This window comes from Thalia democratica, chromosome 2, assembly GCF_965202585.1.
Source record: "Thalia democratica chromosome 2, ktThaDemo2.hap1.1, whole genome shotgun sequence".
NCBI classification, from domain to species: domain Eukaryota; kingdom Metazoa; phylum Chordata; class Thaliacea; order Salpida; family Salpidae; genus Thalia; species Thalia democratica.
This window is the reverse complement of record NC_139166.1, coordinates 2,643,775-2,658,315: the sequence shown is the minus strand read 5'-3', so window position 1 is coordinate 2,658,315 and position 14,541 is coordinate 2,643,775. Positions and strand designations below refer to the sequence as shown.

Sequence of the window (14,541 nt, the reverse complement as noted above, 5' to 3'; positions counted from 1 at the left end):
AAAAAACTTTTGCAAATAACAGTTAATATATAATAAGTTTTTGTTTCAAAAGATTAGAGTTAGAAACTATGAAAGCAAAAAAGTAGAGTACTGCAAATGTTTGAAAAACAAATTACGCAATATTATTTTTTTAAACTCTTAAAGTTGAAATTACAAACAAAGCATCAAATATGTATATATATATGTATATATATTTATACATATACAATTATTTATTGGAAAAGTACGATTTTAAATATACTGGTACATATGTTTCATAAATCTTTAATTTTTCATAAAGCTGTAATCATCAGCCAGCTCAATTCAAAATAAAAAGCACTGTACTAAATACATACAAAAATACATATAAAAGTACTGGTACATATACACCAGTGTTTTTAAAACCGTACTTTTCCAATAAATTGTTTAAAAGCTCTTCAAGTGGGCTCTGAATAAGGTGTTCAAGTTTGAAAAATAATCTTATTTTATATATATATATTGTTTATTAGAAAAACTGTAAAAACAAAAGTTAGTATGTACTTTTATGAAAATAATTATGAGAAGTGTAAGCCATGTAAATATACTTTATACTAAAAAGTTTGCAGGTACTCATGTATATACGTATATTGCATATATAGAAATTAAATGTGTAGACAAATCAGTTATGAGTGCTTAATATACGTAAATTAAACAAAATACAAATATAATGTGCATATGAAAAACTTAGAGTATTAAAAACACATGAATTTATTATTATAACAATTGTTAGAACAATTAATCACGTAACTATTTTTTAATAAATTTACATGTACATGTAACAAGTTAATATATAAGCATACGTGCGTACAAACTTTATTAGACTTAATAAAGTTTCCATGTAGGATATATTTTGACACATTCACACACACACATGTACATTAAATCCATTCAAATAGCACGAACAGACGCTGGTTAATTAAACATTTACTACCTGATAACTATTGTGGTATTCATTAAAGTTTAATTTGAATGCCTTGAATATTTGGTCGCAAGACAGACGTATTAATCTCAAAATGTCTGCGTTTTACTAAAATAAAACTACTCGGTAATTGTCTGCTAGTAGACACTTTAAAAGTCCGTATTTGTTTGTTATTTTAAGTAACTAACTTATAAAATTATTAATAAAATTAAAATTTAAAGATGCTTGTCTGCCAGATAAATACTTTAATTAATAAATTTATTTAATAACTTAATATATAAAACTGTTTGTCTGATTTTAAAAGAAAATTTTTTAACGAAAAAAAATTAAGTCAACTACTTTGATTAAGCTGATAGATGTAGATAAGTGTCTAAGATTATAAAGTTAAAGGAAAATATTTAAGTCTAAAATTAAAACTATGTAACCTTTATTATGTTTCTTACGTAAAATAAATTTTTATTTCCAAGAAACAACATAAATAAGTTTTTACATAAATTGTGTTAAATAAAAAAATGTTACAAACATTTAAAAAACTAGAACAAATAATTTATGTAATAAGACACGTAAAGTTTAGCGACATTTAAACGGATTTAAAAAATGTCTGAATTAAAATCTAGCTACATGAAAATCAGACTTATTGATCAGTTTCATCTCGTTTGGTTTGTACTAATATGTCAATTCAACCTTTTACGTATGACGAAACTAGTCTACAATACAAAAAAGTCAATACTAGTTGATCGACGTGTTTTCGTGTCTATAAAACATGATATAAAATATATCTAAACAAAAAGAGCTGTAAATACTATGTATAAGTTTTATTAATATTAACTTAACATTCAATTGTTAAACAACTGTATATTTGACTGTACAATAACAACTTTAAATACTAATTTAAAATGAGTCTATTACATTGAATTTCTTTGCTTTCACAGAAGTTGCTGATTTTTTTTTGCACCGGTAAACCTTACATTAAAGGTTAAAAGGCGAATGTACAGTTAACACACCAAAAAACCTCCTAAAATCTAAAGTCTTTTTTAATTGATTTTGAGGTTTTTGTTTCCTATAAATGTGTACCATATGAAAAATTTTTGTTTTGTGAATTTTTTTTTGTCTCGTAAGTTTTGAAACTAAAATTACCACCAATTTGATACGCATCAGTTGACACAATACGCTTTGTGACCTCTCATAATAAGAATGTTGTGTGTCGTTGTTATTTTGATATTTGTTCAACAATTATTTAAAAATAACTTTTAAAAGCATTCAAGTGTAAAATATTTTTTTAAATAACTTAGTTTTCATACCATACATCACTTCTTTTTGGTTTATTTAAATTTATTTTCATTTTCTGTTTAATTTTTATAATCATTTTAAGACAGAATAAATCTTTAATAGTATTTAAAATATTTTTATTTTGTTTGAAGTTACTTTTTTTTTAATATTTCATACCTTAATGTTTAATCTCATTTTTGTTTAAAATTTACTTAATTGATCTAAACTTATGGTTAAACTATTCATAATTTTATCTGTAAACTATCTTGTAAATATTCTTTTTATTTTCCAGTGCTTGGAGCTAAGAATGTATGCAAAAGAGATTTTTTCCGTAAGTTTTTAATGATTATTGATAAAAGATAACAGTTAAATATAAAAAAATATTTTCAATTTTCTGCTAAACAATTATTAACTTCTAAATGATAAAAACGTTTCTTTTTATCTATATTCACAATTATCAAACTGACTTCAATTAAAAACTCTATAGAAATGTTTTTTAGTTATTAAAGATCACTATTTTAAAAATAAAGTGTGCAGTATTTGATTTTTTTTGTATTACCAACTTTGATCAAAAATTAGACTAAGAATGAAATTTTAGGTCTGCCCGACCCATTTGCCAAGGTACTAGTTGACGGAAGTGGTCAATGTCACGCCACACCGGTTTGTAAGGGAACCCTGGACCCTAAATGGGACCAACACTACGACTTGTAAGTTGTAAAAATTGTTAATAATCTTATAAAAGTAAAAACACCAGTTTGCAAGGGAAACCTAAACCCTAAATAGGACCAAATTTACGACATTTTAGTTATAAAAATTGCTAATATAAGTAAGTTAATAAATTAAAGTTGTTTAAATATATACATATATAAACATATATATATTTATTTTTCTAATACAATCGTTACTTTGCAGTTCAATATATTTAAAAAAACTTAAGTTTTAATGTCATACTAATAATCTGTCATCTAGGTTTATTACAGGATTTTACTAACCTTAAAACTTAGTAGCATTTATTATTTAGCACCTAACATTGTATTTAAAGCAAAAACAAGATATAAAAAACTCCTAAAAGTGTTATGAAATACACTAAAGTTTTTATTGCCATTATCAAAAAAAATGTTTAACAACTCAAACTTTTCTAAACATCTTTTTTTGTTCAACATTAATTCATTCTAAAAAAACTTATCAACATTGCACAAACTAAATACTTTATGATTTTGGCTAATTCTGTACAATTCAGTATTTGATTATTTTCATTTTCACTGTTATGTCCGTTTATTTTGTATAAGTATTATTTACTTGAAATACTAATATTTAAGTTGAATGCAATTTTTAAATTACAAGAGAGGTTTTACTAAACTAAAGTTAAAAAACTATTAGCTCTAGTTCAAGTTTAATAATTTTACTTAAAAGTTTCGTACAAGAAAGTTAAAACTCAAAAAGAGCTAAATTTCATGTCTTGAATATAATAACCAATTTGGTAAACAACGTTATAGCACGATATTGACTTTATTTTTAACTTTAATTGGGGTCTATTTCATATTAGTGGTCTTTCTATTATCGATTTTTGAATACCTATTTTTGCACGCTATGCTTTGAGCAATAAAACTTTTATAACGTTGAAAAACAAATCATAAAACATTTAAAAAATAGTTAACGAATTAAAAAAAAGATTCTTTTTTAAAAATATCAAAGTTAGACTGTACTTATACGAAATAAATGTGTTTATTATGTTTTAAAATCTAGAAAATGTACAAGAAAAAAATGTTTTTATAATGTCAAAAAAACTGATGATTATTTAAACAGTGACAATGATCGATTAAGTCGACATTTTTTAAATAAAAATGTTTTAGTATAAATAAGTTTGATGGAGAGTTTTGTTTTGGTCTTTATCTATATATAATTTTTTTTTTGATATATTGCTTATTGTTATGTAAAACAATTATAATCCATCATCTTATTTATTTTGCTTTTATTTATTATTTTCTATAAATTTTTAAAAGTAAAAACAACTTAACAGTGACTAAAAAAAATTGATGAGTTTTTTTATAGATAAAAGGTAAGTATAAGACAGGTTAAGTACAAAAGTTTAAATGTATGGAATTAAAACATCTAGGTCTTCTCTAGATAAACTAAATAAACATGAACTGAGTTTTAAAGTACGTATTAAACATAATTTTTAATTGTTCCGTTATAAGTTATTTATAACAGTTATCTAGATTTTTTACTATCTTAGTCTAAAAAATTAGTTAATAATATAGATAAAGTTTTTTGAAAAAATAACTATAAAACTAGCGTTTGATACATACCGATTTGTACATAAGTTTTAAAAAGTGTTTTAATTTCTACAAAAACAAACAATATTTTGAAAAATCCAAATACAGTGAACTACTCCATATTTAAATGTTTGTTCATTTAAATTAAGTTAGCACATAGTTTAAGTTTACAAAATGTTAATATAATACAGATACGTTTCAAAATGTTACGTTGAGATACTACATACTAAAAGTAACTTAATTCTTTATATAATTTCACAAGTTTGTCCAAGGAGCGACAGCATATTTAAATGTTTGGTTACAGTAGACTACCGCTTAAGTACGCAAATTGAACCAGACCAAAAAGTGCGTTCTTAGCAAGGTTAGTGCGTACTTTTTGACGACATAGTATGATATGAAATTTAGTTGTTTGTTTTCTTTCTTACAACTAGCCACAAAATGATTAAGCCAAATAAACAAGTCGTTTTATTTTAAATAACATTTAATACATAATTCTAATCTGCAAATTTTTTAAAAGATTTTAAAATGATTTATTTTTTCTATAAAAAGTTTCTACATAATTTATACATACATTTAATATAGAAAGTCAATGTCAGTCAATCATATAAAAAAGAGTATTAAGCCATATTTTATATATTTTGTTTTGTTAGAGGGAAAGTACCAAGCCACATTGTGCTTACCAAACATTTTCAAAACACCAATGAGTGTACATTTAAATTAAATTATGACTCAAATACGTTGTATTTGTAATTTTTTTTTAACTTTGTCATCTAAATTTATTTATTTTTATTATTAATTATTTTTTTGTCTTTCTGGATAAGTGCGTACTTAAGGCGGGGTGCGTACCAAAAAAAGTGCGTACTTAAGTGGTAGTCTACTGTAATTAAATGTAAGTTAGCCTACAACTTAAGCTTATAACAAGTTAATATATTTCAGATACTTGCTCTATGTTAGATCTCGTTCATAATAAAAAAAATATTTCTACTCTCTTCAACTCTAATTTAAATTTTTTTTTAATCACTTCACAGATACATCTAAAGTTTTAACATCTTTATTCTTTTTTGTATTTTTACAGGTACGTTTCAAAATGTTTTTTTTTTATTTTTTTATTTTCACAGAAATGTTTCGATTTTTATTTTTTATTTTTCAATTTTCAAAGGTACGTTTCGAGGAGCTCATTTAGATACTAATTACTAAAAGTTCAATCTAATAGTTCTTTTTTATAATTTCATAGGTACGTTTCGAGGAGCGACAGCATCACGATATCCGTGTGGAACCAGCGGAAGATCCACAAGAAGTCGGGAGGTTTCCTGGGATGCTGCACGATCATGAGCAACCACATCGGGAGGCTGAAGAACGCCGGGTTCCAAAGACTCGATCTCACAAGGCAGAACCAGGATCAGGAGCCGGTTAGAGGTGAGAGGAAAATATTTGGATATTTAAACTTATTTACTTTAAATTAAAAATTTATATGCTGATTAGAACAGTGGTCCTTAAGGTGTCGCTGGTGCACAATAGTGTGCACGAAATTGATTCTAGGGTGCACGAATTTTTAGGGTACACAAAAGTCATTTTGAGGTGAACAAAGTTTTTAGAGCTTAGAGGTGAAAAAAAATAAAAAAATGTTTGCATATTTAAACTTATTAAAGATAAATTCACAGTTTTTAGTATGAGTGAAATATTAAAGCACTGACAAGGTCTTTGATCGAAACTTAGTTTGTAAAGAAATTCTTGAAAGAATAAATTTATTATTCCTCATCCAGTAGCTGAGATCTCTTTATTTATTTTCTTAAAACCAAAATATATAATATTATTGAAATGTGTCAGTTTTGTAAATATTCTAACGTTTTAAACAGTCATTTAAACTTTTTCACTATTAAAAAATATATATTTAACTATTTTATACAGTTTATAAAGTTTAGGCGAAACAAGTGCAAATAGTAAAAACCAGATAATCTTATTATGTTTAGTAAACAAAAAACAACAGATTAAAATTGGTGTTACTAATCTCATAATCTCCAGATTTCGTTTCCTGTTTCAGTTTTATCGCATTTTTGCAAAAATTTTTACAGGTTTTTTTTTGAAAAACTTTGTTATAAAACTTGTAATTGATAACCATAAGCATTAATATCATGTAAGATTTTCTATAAGTAATACTGAAAGTACACTGCCTTTTACAAAGATTTATTATGTTTTTACAAGTGACTTATAGCACTTATAGCACGAGCTTTTGGCTTAACATTTCTATTTTTGTAAATACACTAAATTTATTTCAAATTTTGTTTAAACTTATTTCAGCTTTAAACTCATTAAAAAAGTACATAAAATTTATTATATTTGATTATAATTGTTTTTTTAAACTTTAATACATAATGAATTTTAAGGTATGTTTTAAAACAACATGGATAGTAAATAGCTCAGGCTTGGTATTATTAACTTATTCTATGATTTTTTTATATTACATTCAAAAATCGTGTTCGAATTCTGATACATTAGGATATTTTTACGGTCATTATTACTTTTTTTTAATTTTCAAGAGGTAAAAACAAACCAACCATGGTAAGATTAGTATTGAAAACGCAAAGGTTAAAAAATTTAAACACTTTCCAATCTGCAAAAAGTTTTGTGGTAGCCTTTTGGAATGATACGGGAAAAAATACCACCAAAGTTTAAACTTCTTTTGTTCAAATCTATTTATTTGACATGTTTGTATTTAAGTCATACAGCTGAACAGTCTATTTCACATTCTTTTAAATTTTTTGTATCACCATATTGTATTTTCTCTAATCATTTTGCGCATTTGTCAGCCAAAAATTAATATTTTACTAGTAAACCAATTATGAAGTATGTAAGCCTTGTTACAAGTAATTCCAAAGTACTGATGGACAGTATTTAAAAAAAGAGTTTCCTTTATATAACTGAATGCTTTTTTAATTTGTATAAAAATAATAAGTCTAAGTAAATCTAAAGAAAGTGTTTTTTTGATCTTGACATAAACATACTTTTGAATCAAATAGTACATATTTCACTAAATTTTAAAAAGTTTTTTTTATGGAAAAAGTTTTAGAAAAAAAAATCAAATAAACAGGTCAACTAATAGTGAAGATAGAAAGCAGGGAGCTTAACGACAGAATCCAGCCGAACGTGAACGTGAACGATCCGAACCACATAACAAGATCGTCTGTTATATTGGAAGAAAACCACAGGAGAAGCAACGAACCTACTCCGTCAGGGTACAGTGTTCCTATTAGGTTATTAATTTTGACAAACTAAATTAATATTGGTTGTTTGAAGCTTAATCTCACTTGGTATATCAGAAGGCATATAATTAAATATATAAAAAAATAGTACTTTTGACAAATAAAAGAACTTAAAGAATGAAGTTTATTAAAAAGCATGATTTAAACAATGTGTGAAGTTTAAATAGTTTACATTGTTTTCACTAAAATAAAATTTTAACTGTCCAAATTTATTTTAAAAGTTTTCAGCAGCTCATTGTCGATGAACTTTACTTCTATTAAAGTATTATTGAAAAAATTGTTTTTAATTTACTTTACAATAAACATTTCTACTTACTCCAGAAGAGACAAAGTGGTGACAAGAAGACCACAATCGGCGCATCAAAGAAACAATAGAAACAGCCTACAACAGACAACAAACCAACAAAAACAAAACAATAGAAACAGCCTACAACAGACAACAAACCAACAAAAACAAAACAATAGAAACAGCCTGCAGATATCATCCTCATCAAACAACAACGTAAGAAGAAGGAGAAACAACCAAGCGAGCCATGAGGTTGGTAACCTGAACAAAAACTCCGACTTACCGGAGGGGTATGAACAGAGAATCACTGACAAGGGACAGGTGATTGGCTTTTTTATTAAGAATAAATTTATACATGTGTATATATATATACATATCTAAAACTACAATTTAGTTTCATACCTATGTCATCTACATTGTGTTATAAAAGCAGCTAAAATATTAATACTATTATAAATAAGGTTTTATGAGTAGCTTTTATGTAAAGTTCTAATTTAAATACACATATATATATATATATATATATATATATAAGTATTATTAGTTTTAAAAATTGTTTGGTCGGTAGTGCTCGACAAGGTAAACAAGAGATAGATATTTATTTAGTTTTGTAACAAACAACTGTTATTTGTTAAGAAACTAAATGAATATATATACAATTATAAAAACTATAACGTTACAGTTTAGTTTCATGACTATGTAATCTATAATGTGTTATTATAGCAGTTAAAATATCAGTACTATAATTAACATAAGGTTTGTCTTGTTTAAAAGTATTAAAGTTATTTAATATAGTAAGAAAACTAACAGTTTTGACTTTAGAAAATAACTACTGTTAAATGAAATATATTTAATTATATGAAGAATCCAAAAAATTTTAAAATGTATGTAAAACAAATGCTTATTTTTTTGAACGAAGTAGATAAGTATTTAAAATAGTAGCCTCTTATAACTTTAATTATTTTAACTAGAATAATAGTTTTTGAATTTATTATTGCAGCAGTATTGCTTCATTGGCCTTATTGTTATTAAAAACAAAAGTTTCATTAATTCTGATTTTCATTAAAAATTAAAGACTGTTTCGTTTATATACTGTTTTTTGAAATAAGTTAACTGTATGACTAACAGAAAATGAAAATTAGATATTTCTGTTTGTATTACTTAATCATACTTAGTTAAGGTAATACCCTAAGACTTAATAAACTTTTAAATTTCTGTTCAAACAATGAAAAGTCATAAATTTAATAAATAATTGCTTTGTTTACTATAAACAAGTATTTAATTTACACAATGAAATTTTTAAAATTTGTATTCACAACAATATAAGATATGTACGCAGTATGATAAATTAATACCTGTTTTTTATTTTATTTTGACATTCAAAATTTTTCTCAATGTATAGTAGGAAACCAAAAATAAGATTACTCAAATTAGATTTATTAGAGCATAAAATTTATTTCTTTAGTATTGTTTTTTATTCTTTAAATCATTCTTTACTGTATGTCTGGAGTTTGATGTATTATAATTTTTTTATTAATTTTTGTTACATTTTATTATTCTAAACAGCTGTTACTAAATTTGGTAAAACCGGTTTTGTACTGTCATCAATAATTATAAACTTTAAAGAAACTTTTGTTTTTAACTTTTAATCTCAACTGTTTGTTACCCGTAACTTTATAAAGTGACTATTTTTTGTTTCGTAAGATTAGTTCTTTCTAAACATTTTTAACTAAATTTTCTCAATTAAATAAAAATCTGAAAAAACATAAATATATTTAATTCCAGAAGTTAATTATTTTGTCTTATCTATACAATACATGCCAATCTTATTTTAACTTGTTTTCAACGTAAGTAGAGCAAATTATTTCAGTCAAGCAGTAAATTAAACTGAAAAGAGTAATTAGAACATTTTTTGCATGCAATTCTCTTTCAACTTTTATTTTAAATTTTATTTTTCAAATACTTTGAGCAAGTTAAAACTACTTAAAATAAAACTACTAACATTCACAACCAGTTTACTTTTTCAAATAATTTTTTAACTCAGAAATTTTTCAGGTTTACTTTTTGCACACTTCGACGGGCATCAGCTCCTGGCACGACCCCAGGGTTCCCGTGGCAACCAGTGATCAGGTGGGTGGTAACCACAGAGATCTGGGTCCACTTCCCCCGGGTTGGGAGTCGAGATCCACGGAGACCGGGAGGGTTTATTTCGTTTGTCACACATCCAGAACCACCCAGTTCACTGATCCCAGATTGTCAATAAAAAATGAAGGTTTGATTGTTTTATATATATAGTTTTATAATATGTATATAAATATATAATATATAACATTGTTTTCTGTATACTTTTATTTGTTTTGTATCTTTTAGACACATTTACTTTAATATTGAAACTGTTTTGCATTTGTTTGTTTAGTGTTTGTTTAATGTTTGTGGTATTAGTTTTGCTGAAAAACAAAAAAAAAATTGAACCCTTCATTGATGAGATACTTTATTTAAATATATAGACACAGCTTTATGCTGAGGTATCATTGGTTCTTTGGTAAAATGTATAACATTATTTATAATTTCAAATTATATAACTTAAACTAACAGGTAATGAAAACAAACCAAACAAATCAGCGACTCCCTCAAGAACCAAACAGTCCTCCTCGAAAACCAACAGTGACGTCATGAAAACCGCGAGTGACGTCATCAAGCCTCCGAAGTACAACAAGAGGGATCTGGTGCAGAAGTTGAAGGTTCTTAGGGGCGAACTGAGCAACTCCCAACCCAACACGGGTCACTGTCACATCCAAGTAGATAGAAAGGACGCTTTTGAACAATCATACAAGTTTGTTAAACTAGAATATCTATTTAAATATTATTTATTACTGGTCAGTGTCATATTAAAAACTTATAATAAAGACGCTTTCCAACAAACTTATAGTTAAACATATAAGTTTGTTAGCATTGTGAATCTTAATATTGATTTTTTCAATTAAATAAGCTTTTACCTTTTAATTTTTAGATGTACAAGAAACACATTTTACAATGCAAACTAGTTAAATATTTATTCAGTTAAACGTAATCTGTAAATTAAATTTAGATTATACAAAATGTAGTTTACTTGTTTTAAAGTCGTGATTTTCTTCCAGTATAATAATGAAAATGAAGCCACGCGATCTGAAGAAGAGACTTGCGATAAAATTCAGCGGGGAAGACGGTTTGGATTACGGAGGACTGGCTAGAGAGTGGCTGTATATACTATCCCATGAAATGTTAAATCCTCAGTATGGATTATTTCAAGTTTGATATTTTTATTGTCTTTTATTTTTAGTTAATAAAATAGTGGTCGTATATACTATCCCATGAAATGTTAAATCCTCAGTATGGATTATTTCAAGTTTGATATTTTAATAGTCTTTTATTTTTAGTTAATAAAATAATGGTTGTATATACTATCCCATGAAATGTTAAATCCTCAGTATGGATTATTTCAAGTTTGACATTTTTATTTGTTTTTATTTTTAGTTAATAGAATAGAGGTTGTATATACTATCCCATGAAATGTTGAATCCTCAGTATGGATTATTTCAAGTTTGATATTTTTATTGTCTTTTATTTTTAGTTAATAAAATAGTGGTCGTATATACTATCCCATGAAATGTTGAATCCACAATATGGACTATTTCAAGTTTGATATTTTAATTTGATTTTGTTTTTAGTTAATAAAATAGTGGTTGTATATACTATCCCATGAAATGTTGAACCCACAATATGGGCTATTTCAAGTTTGATATTTTTATTGTCTTTTATTTTTAGTTAATAAAATAATGGTCATATATACTATCCCATGAAATGTTAAATCCACGGTATGGATTATTTCAAGTTTGATATTTTTATTGTCTTTTATTTTTAGTTAATAAAATAGTGGTCGTATATACTATCCCATGAAATGTTAAATCCACAATATGGATTATTTCAAGTTTGATATTTTAATTGTATTTTATTTTTAGTTGATAAAATAGTGGTCATATATACTATCCCATGAAATGTTGAACCCACGGTATGGACTATTTCAAGTTTGATATTTGTTTTTTTCATTTTTAGTTAATAAAATAGTGGTTTTATATACTATCCCATGAAATGTTGAACCCACAATATGGGCTATTTCAAGTTTGATATTTTTTTTGTCTTTTATTTTTAGTTAATAAAATAGTGGTTGTATATACTATCCCATGAAATGTTGAATCCTCAGTATGGATTATTTCAAGTTTGATATTTTTATTGTCTTTTATTTTTAGTTAATAAAATAGTGGTCGTATATACTATCCCATGAAATGTTGAATCCACAGTATGGACTATTTCAAGTTTGATATTTTAATTGTTTTTATTTTTAGATAATAAAATAGTGGTCGTATATACTATCCCATGAAATGTTAAACCCACAATATGGATTATTTCAAGTTTGATATTTTAATTGTATTTTATTTTTAGTTAATAAAATAATGGTCATATATACTATCCCATGAAATGTTGAACCCACGGTATGGACTATTTCAAGTTTGATATTTGTTTTTTTCATTTTTAGTTAATAAAATAGTGGTTTTATATACTATCCCATGAAATGTTGAACCCACAATATGGACTATTTCAAGTTTGATATTTTAATTGTCTTTTATTTTTAGTTAATAAAATAGTGGTTGTATATACTATCCCATGAAATGTTGAATCCTCAGTATGGATTATTTCAAGTTTGATATTTTAATTGTTTTTGTTTACACTAAATCAAGGGTTTATTGTATTCATTATGGAATAAAATGCTTAGTCCAGAACATGGATTGTTTCAAGTTAGCTAATTTTGTTTGTTTTTGTTAATAATAAATGGTATAATTGATGTATTCGTTATCCAAAGAAGTGTTTAATCTACAATACAGGTTATTCCAAATTTATTAATTTCTATTTGTTTTTTATTTAAATTATTGTTTAATTAAATTCTACAGTTTAACAAATTTACTATACTCAAAAAAGACCCTAAATCTACTTTATTCATCAAATTTTTACTTATTTTAGTATACAGGGTTGCCACTTTACCTGGAATCCTGGAAAAACCTGGAATTTGATTATTTAGGCAAAAAAATCCTGGAATACCCTGGAACTTTGAACAAAAAACCTGGAAAAACCTGGAACTTTTAAGAATTTTAACATTTTCAGTAGTTAAGTTTCGGTTTGACTCAAAAAATTTATCATATAGATAAAAAAAATTTGTCATCACCAAAAATTTTTTATTATAAAATACATTTAAGTAGCTCTACAGTATCTTTTCAGTTTTTTATACTATTGAACACAGTTTCTTACTTTAAATTTAACTTTACAGTAAAAATAGACCCCAAAATGTGTACTTTTAAAGACCTGGAAGAAATTTAAAAAACCTGGAAAAATGTTTGAAAATACTAGTGGCAACCCTGAGAATAGAAAAAAAAGTTTTTAAGTTTTAACCTTAGTCCTTATTTTATAGTTTATAGTAACAGCATCTATTTTACTAGTAATCTGTATCTTTAAACTGTAATTCTACAACTCAAAATTTTTAATTTGAAAGTTTTTCTGTTTTAAAGTATATTATTCAAAAGTATGCTTTTTAGTTTAAACAACTTAAAATGGCTCAAATTTTGAAGTATTTCAAACTCAAAAATTCAGAATAACTAAGTTTTTACAGGAGGCAATCGTAACTAGTAAACAAAAAATATTATTATAAAGTTTTAAAACTGTTTTATTTATTTTGTATACAAATAAGGATTGACAACTTATACCTATATGATTATCAATCAATTCAAGTTTTGACAATCTTTATCTAATACAACTTATTTAAACCCTAATCAATCAAAAATGATCAAGTTATTAATCAATCTCACACTATTTTTAATTGTTATGCAAGGATTTACCTAGTATTTTGTTACACATTTACCTGTGACGTTTGTTACAAGTTATAATAAATTTTATTTAATTGATTATCTTTTCTTTTTCTTTTTTGTGCTTAAAACCATGTTAAATCCGTTCTACTTACTTACAGTATGAATTTAAATAATATTTTATATGTAGACTTCTTTTAAGTGATATAATTTAGAAAAAATATTTTTTTAGTATCGGAGTTTAACAAGCACTTTTTAAGTGTTTATACTTTTTTATAAAGTATAATGTATAAACAAAATTGTTATATCTATCACTTTAAATACAAATATAATAATACTTGAATATTTGAAAAACAAAAACATTTAAATTTTTAGTATAAAAAATGTTTTACTAATTTTATTTCAAAAATAGTTAAAGTTTGTTAAAACACTTATTTTAATTTTTAAAAGGTTTAACAAATGATTGTGCGTTTTAAATTACACAAACCGCTCGGATTAAACTGACACTTTTAAGAGTGTACTACGTATGTAGTGGTCATGTTTATCAAAGCGCTTGTCAATTACATGCACTTCTAAGAAATAAATTTATATTTAAACGCTCTATTTGTTAACAGGTTGAAAA

The 14,541-nt window shown here is 25.3% G+C and overlaps 1 protein-coding gene across 2 annotated transcripts in view; it reads left to right on the top strand.

The window, feature by feature from the left end:
• The window catches only part of LOC145849899 (E3 ubiquitin-protein ligase SMURF1-like), a 53,511-nt gene that overhangs the window by 29,445 nt on the left and 9,525 nt on the right, over positions 1-14,541 (top strand). For both annotated transcript variants that reach the window (XM_082955002.1, XM_082955003.1), the window contains exons 2-9: positions 2,499-2,537; positions 2,805-2,913; positions 5,717-5,898; positions 7,571-7,733; positions 8,064-8,349; positions 10,084-10,300; positions 10,624-10,861; positions 11,166-11,316. In XM_082955002.1, the coding sequence (XP_082811128.1) occupies positions 2,499-2,537; positions 2,805-2,913; positions 5,717-5,898; positions 7,571-7,733; positions 8,064-8,349; positions 10,084-10,300; positions 10,624-10,861; positions 11,166-11,316 (1,385 nt within the window). The remainder of the gene's footprint in view (positions 1-2,498; positions 2,538-2,804; positions 2,914-5,716; positions 5,899-7,570; positions 7,734-8,063; positions 8,350-10,083; positions 10,301-10,623; positions 10,862-11,165; positions 11,317-14,541) is intronic.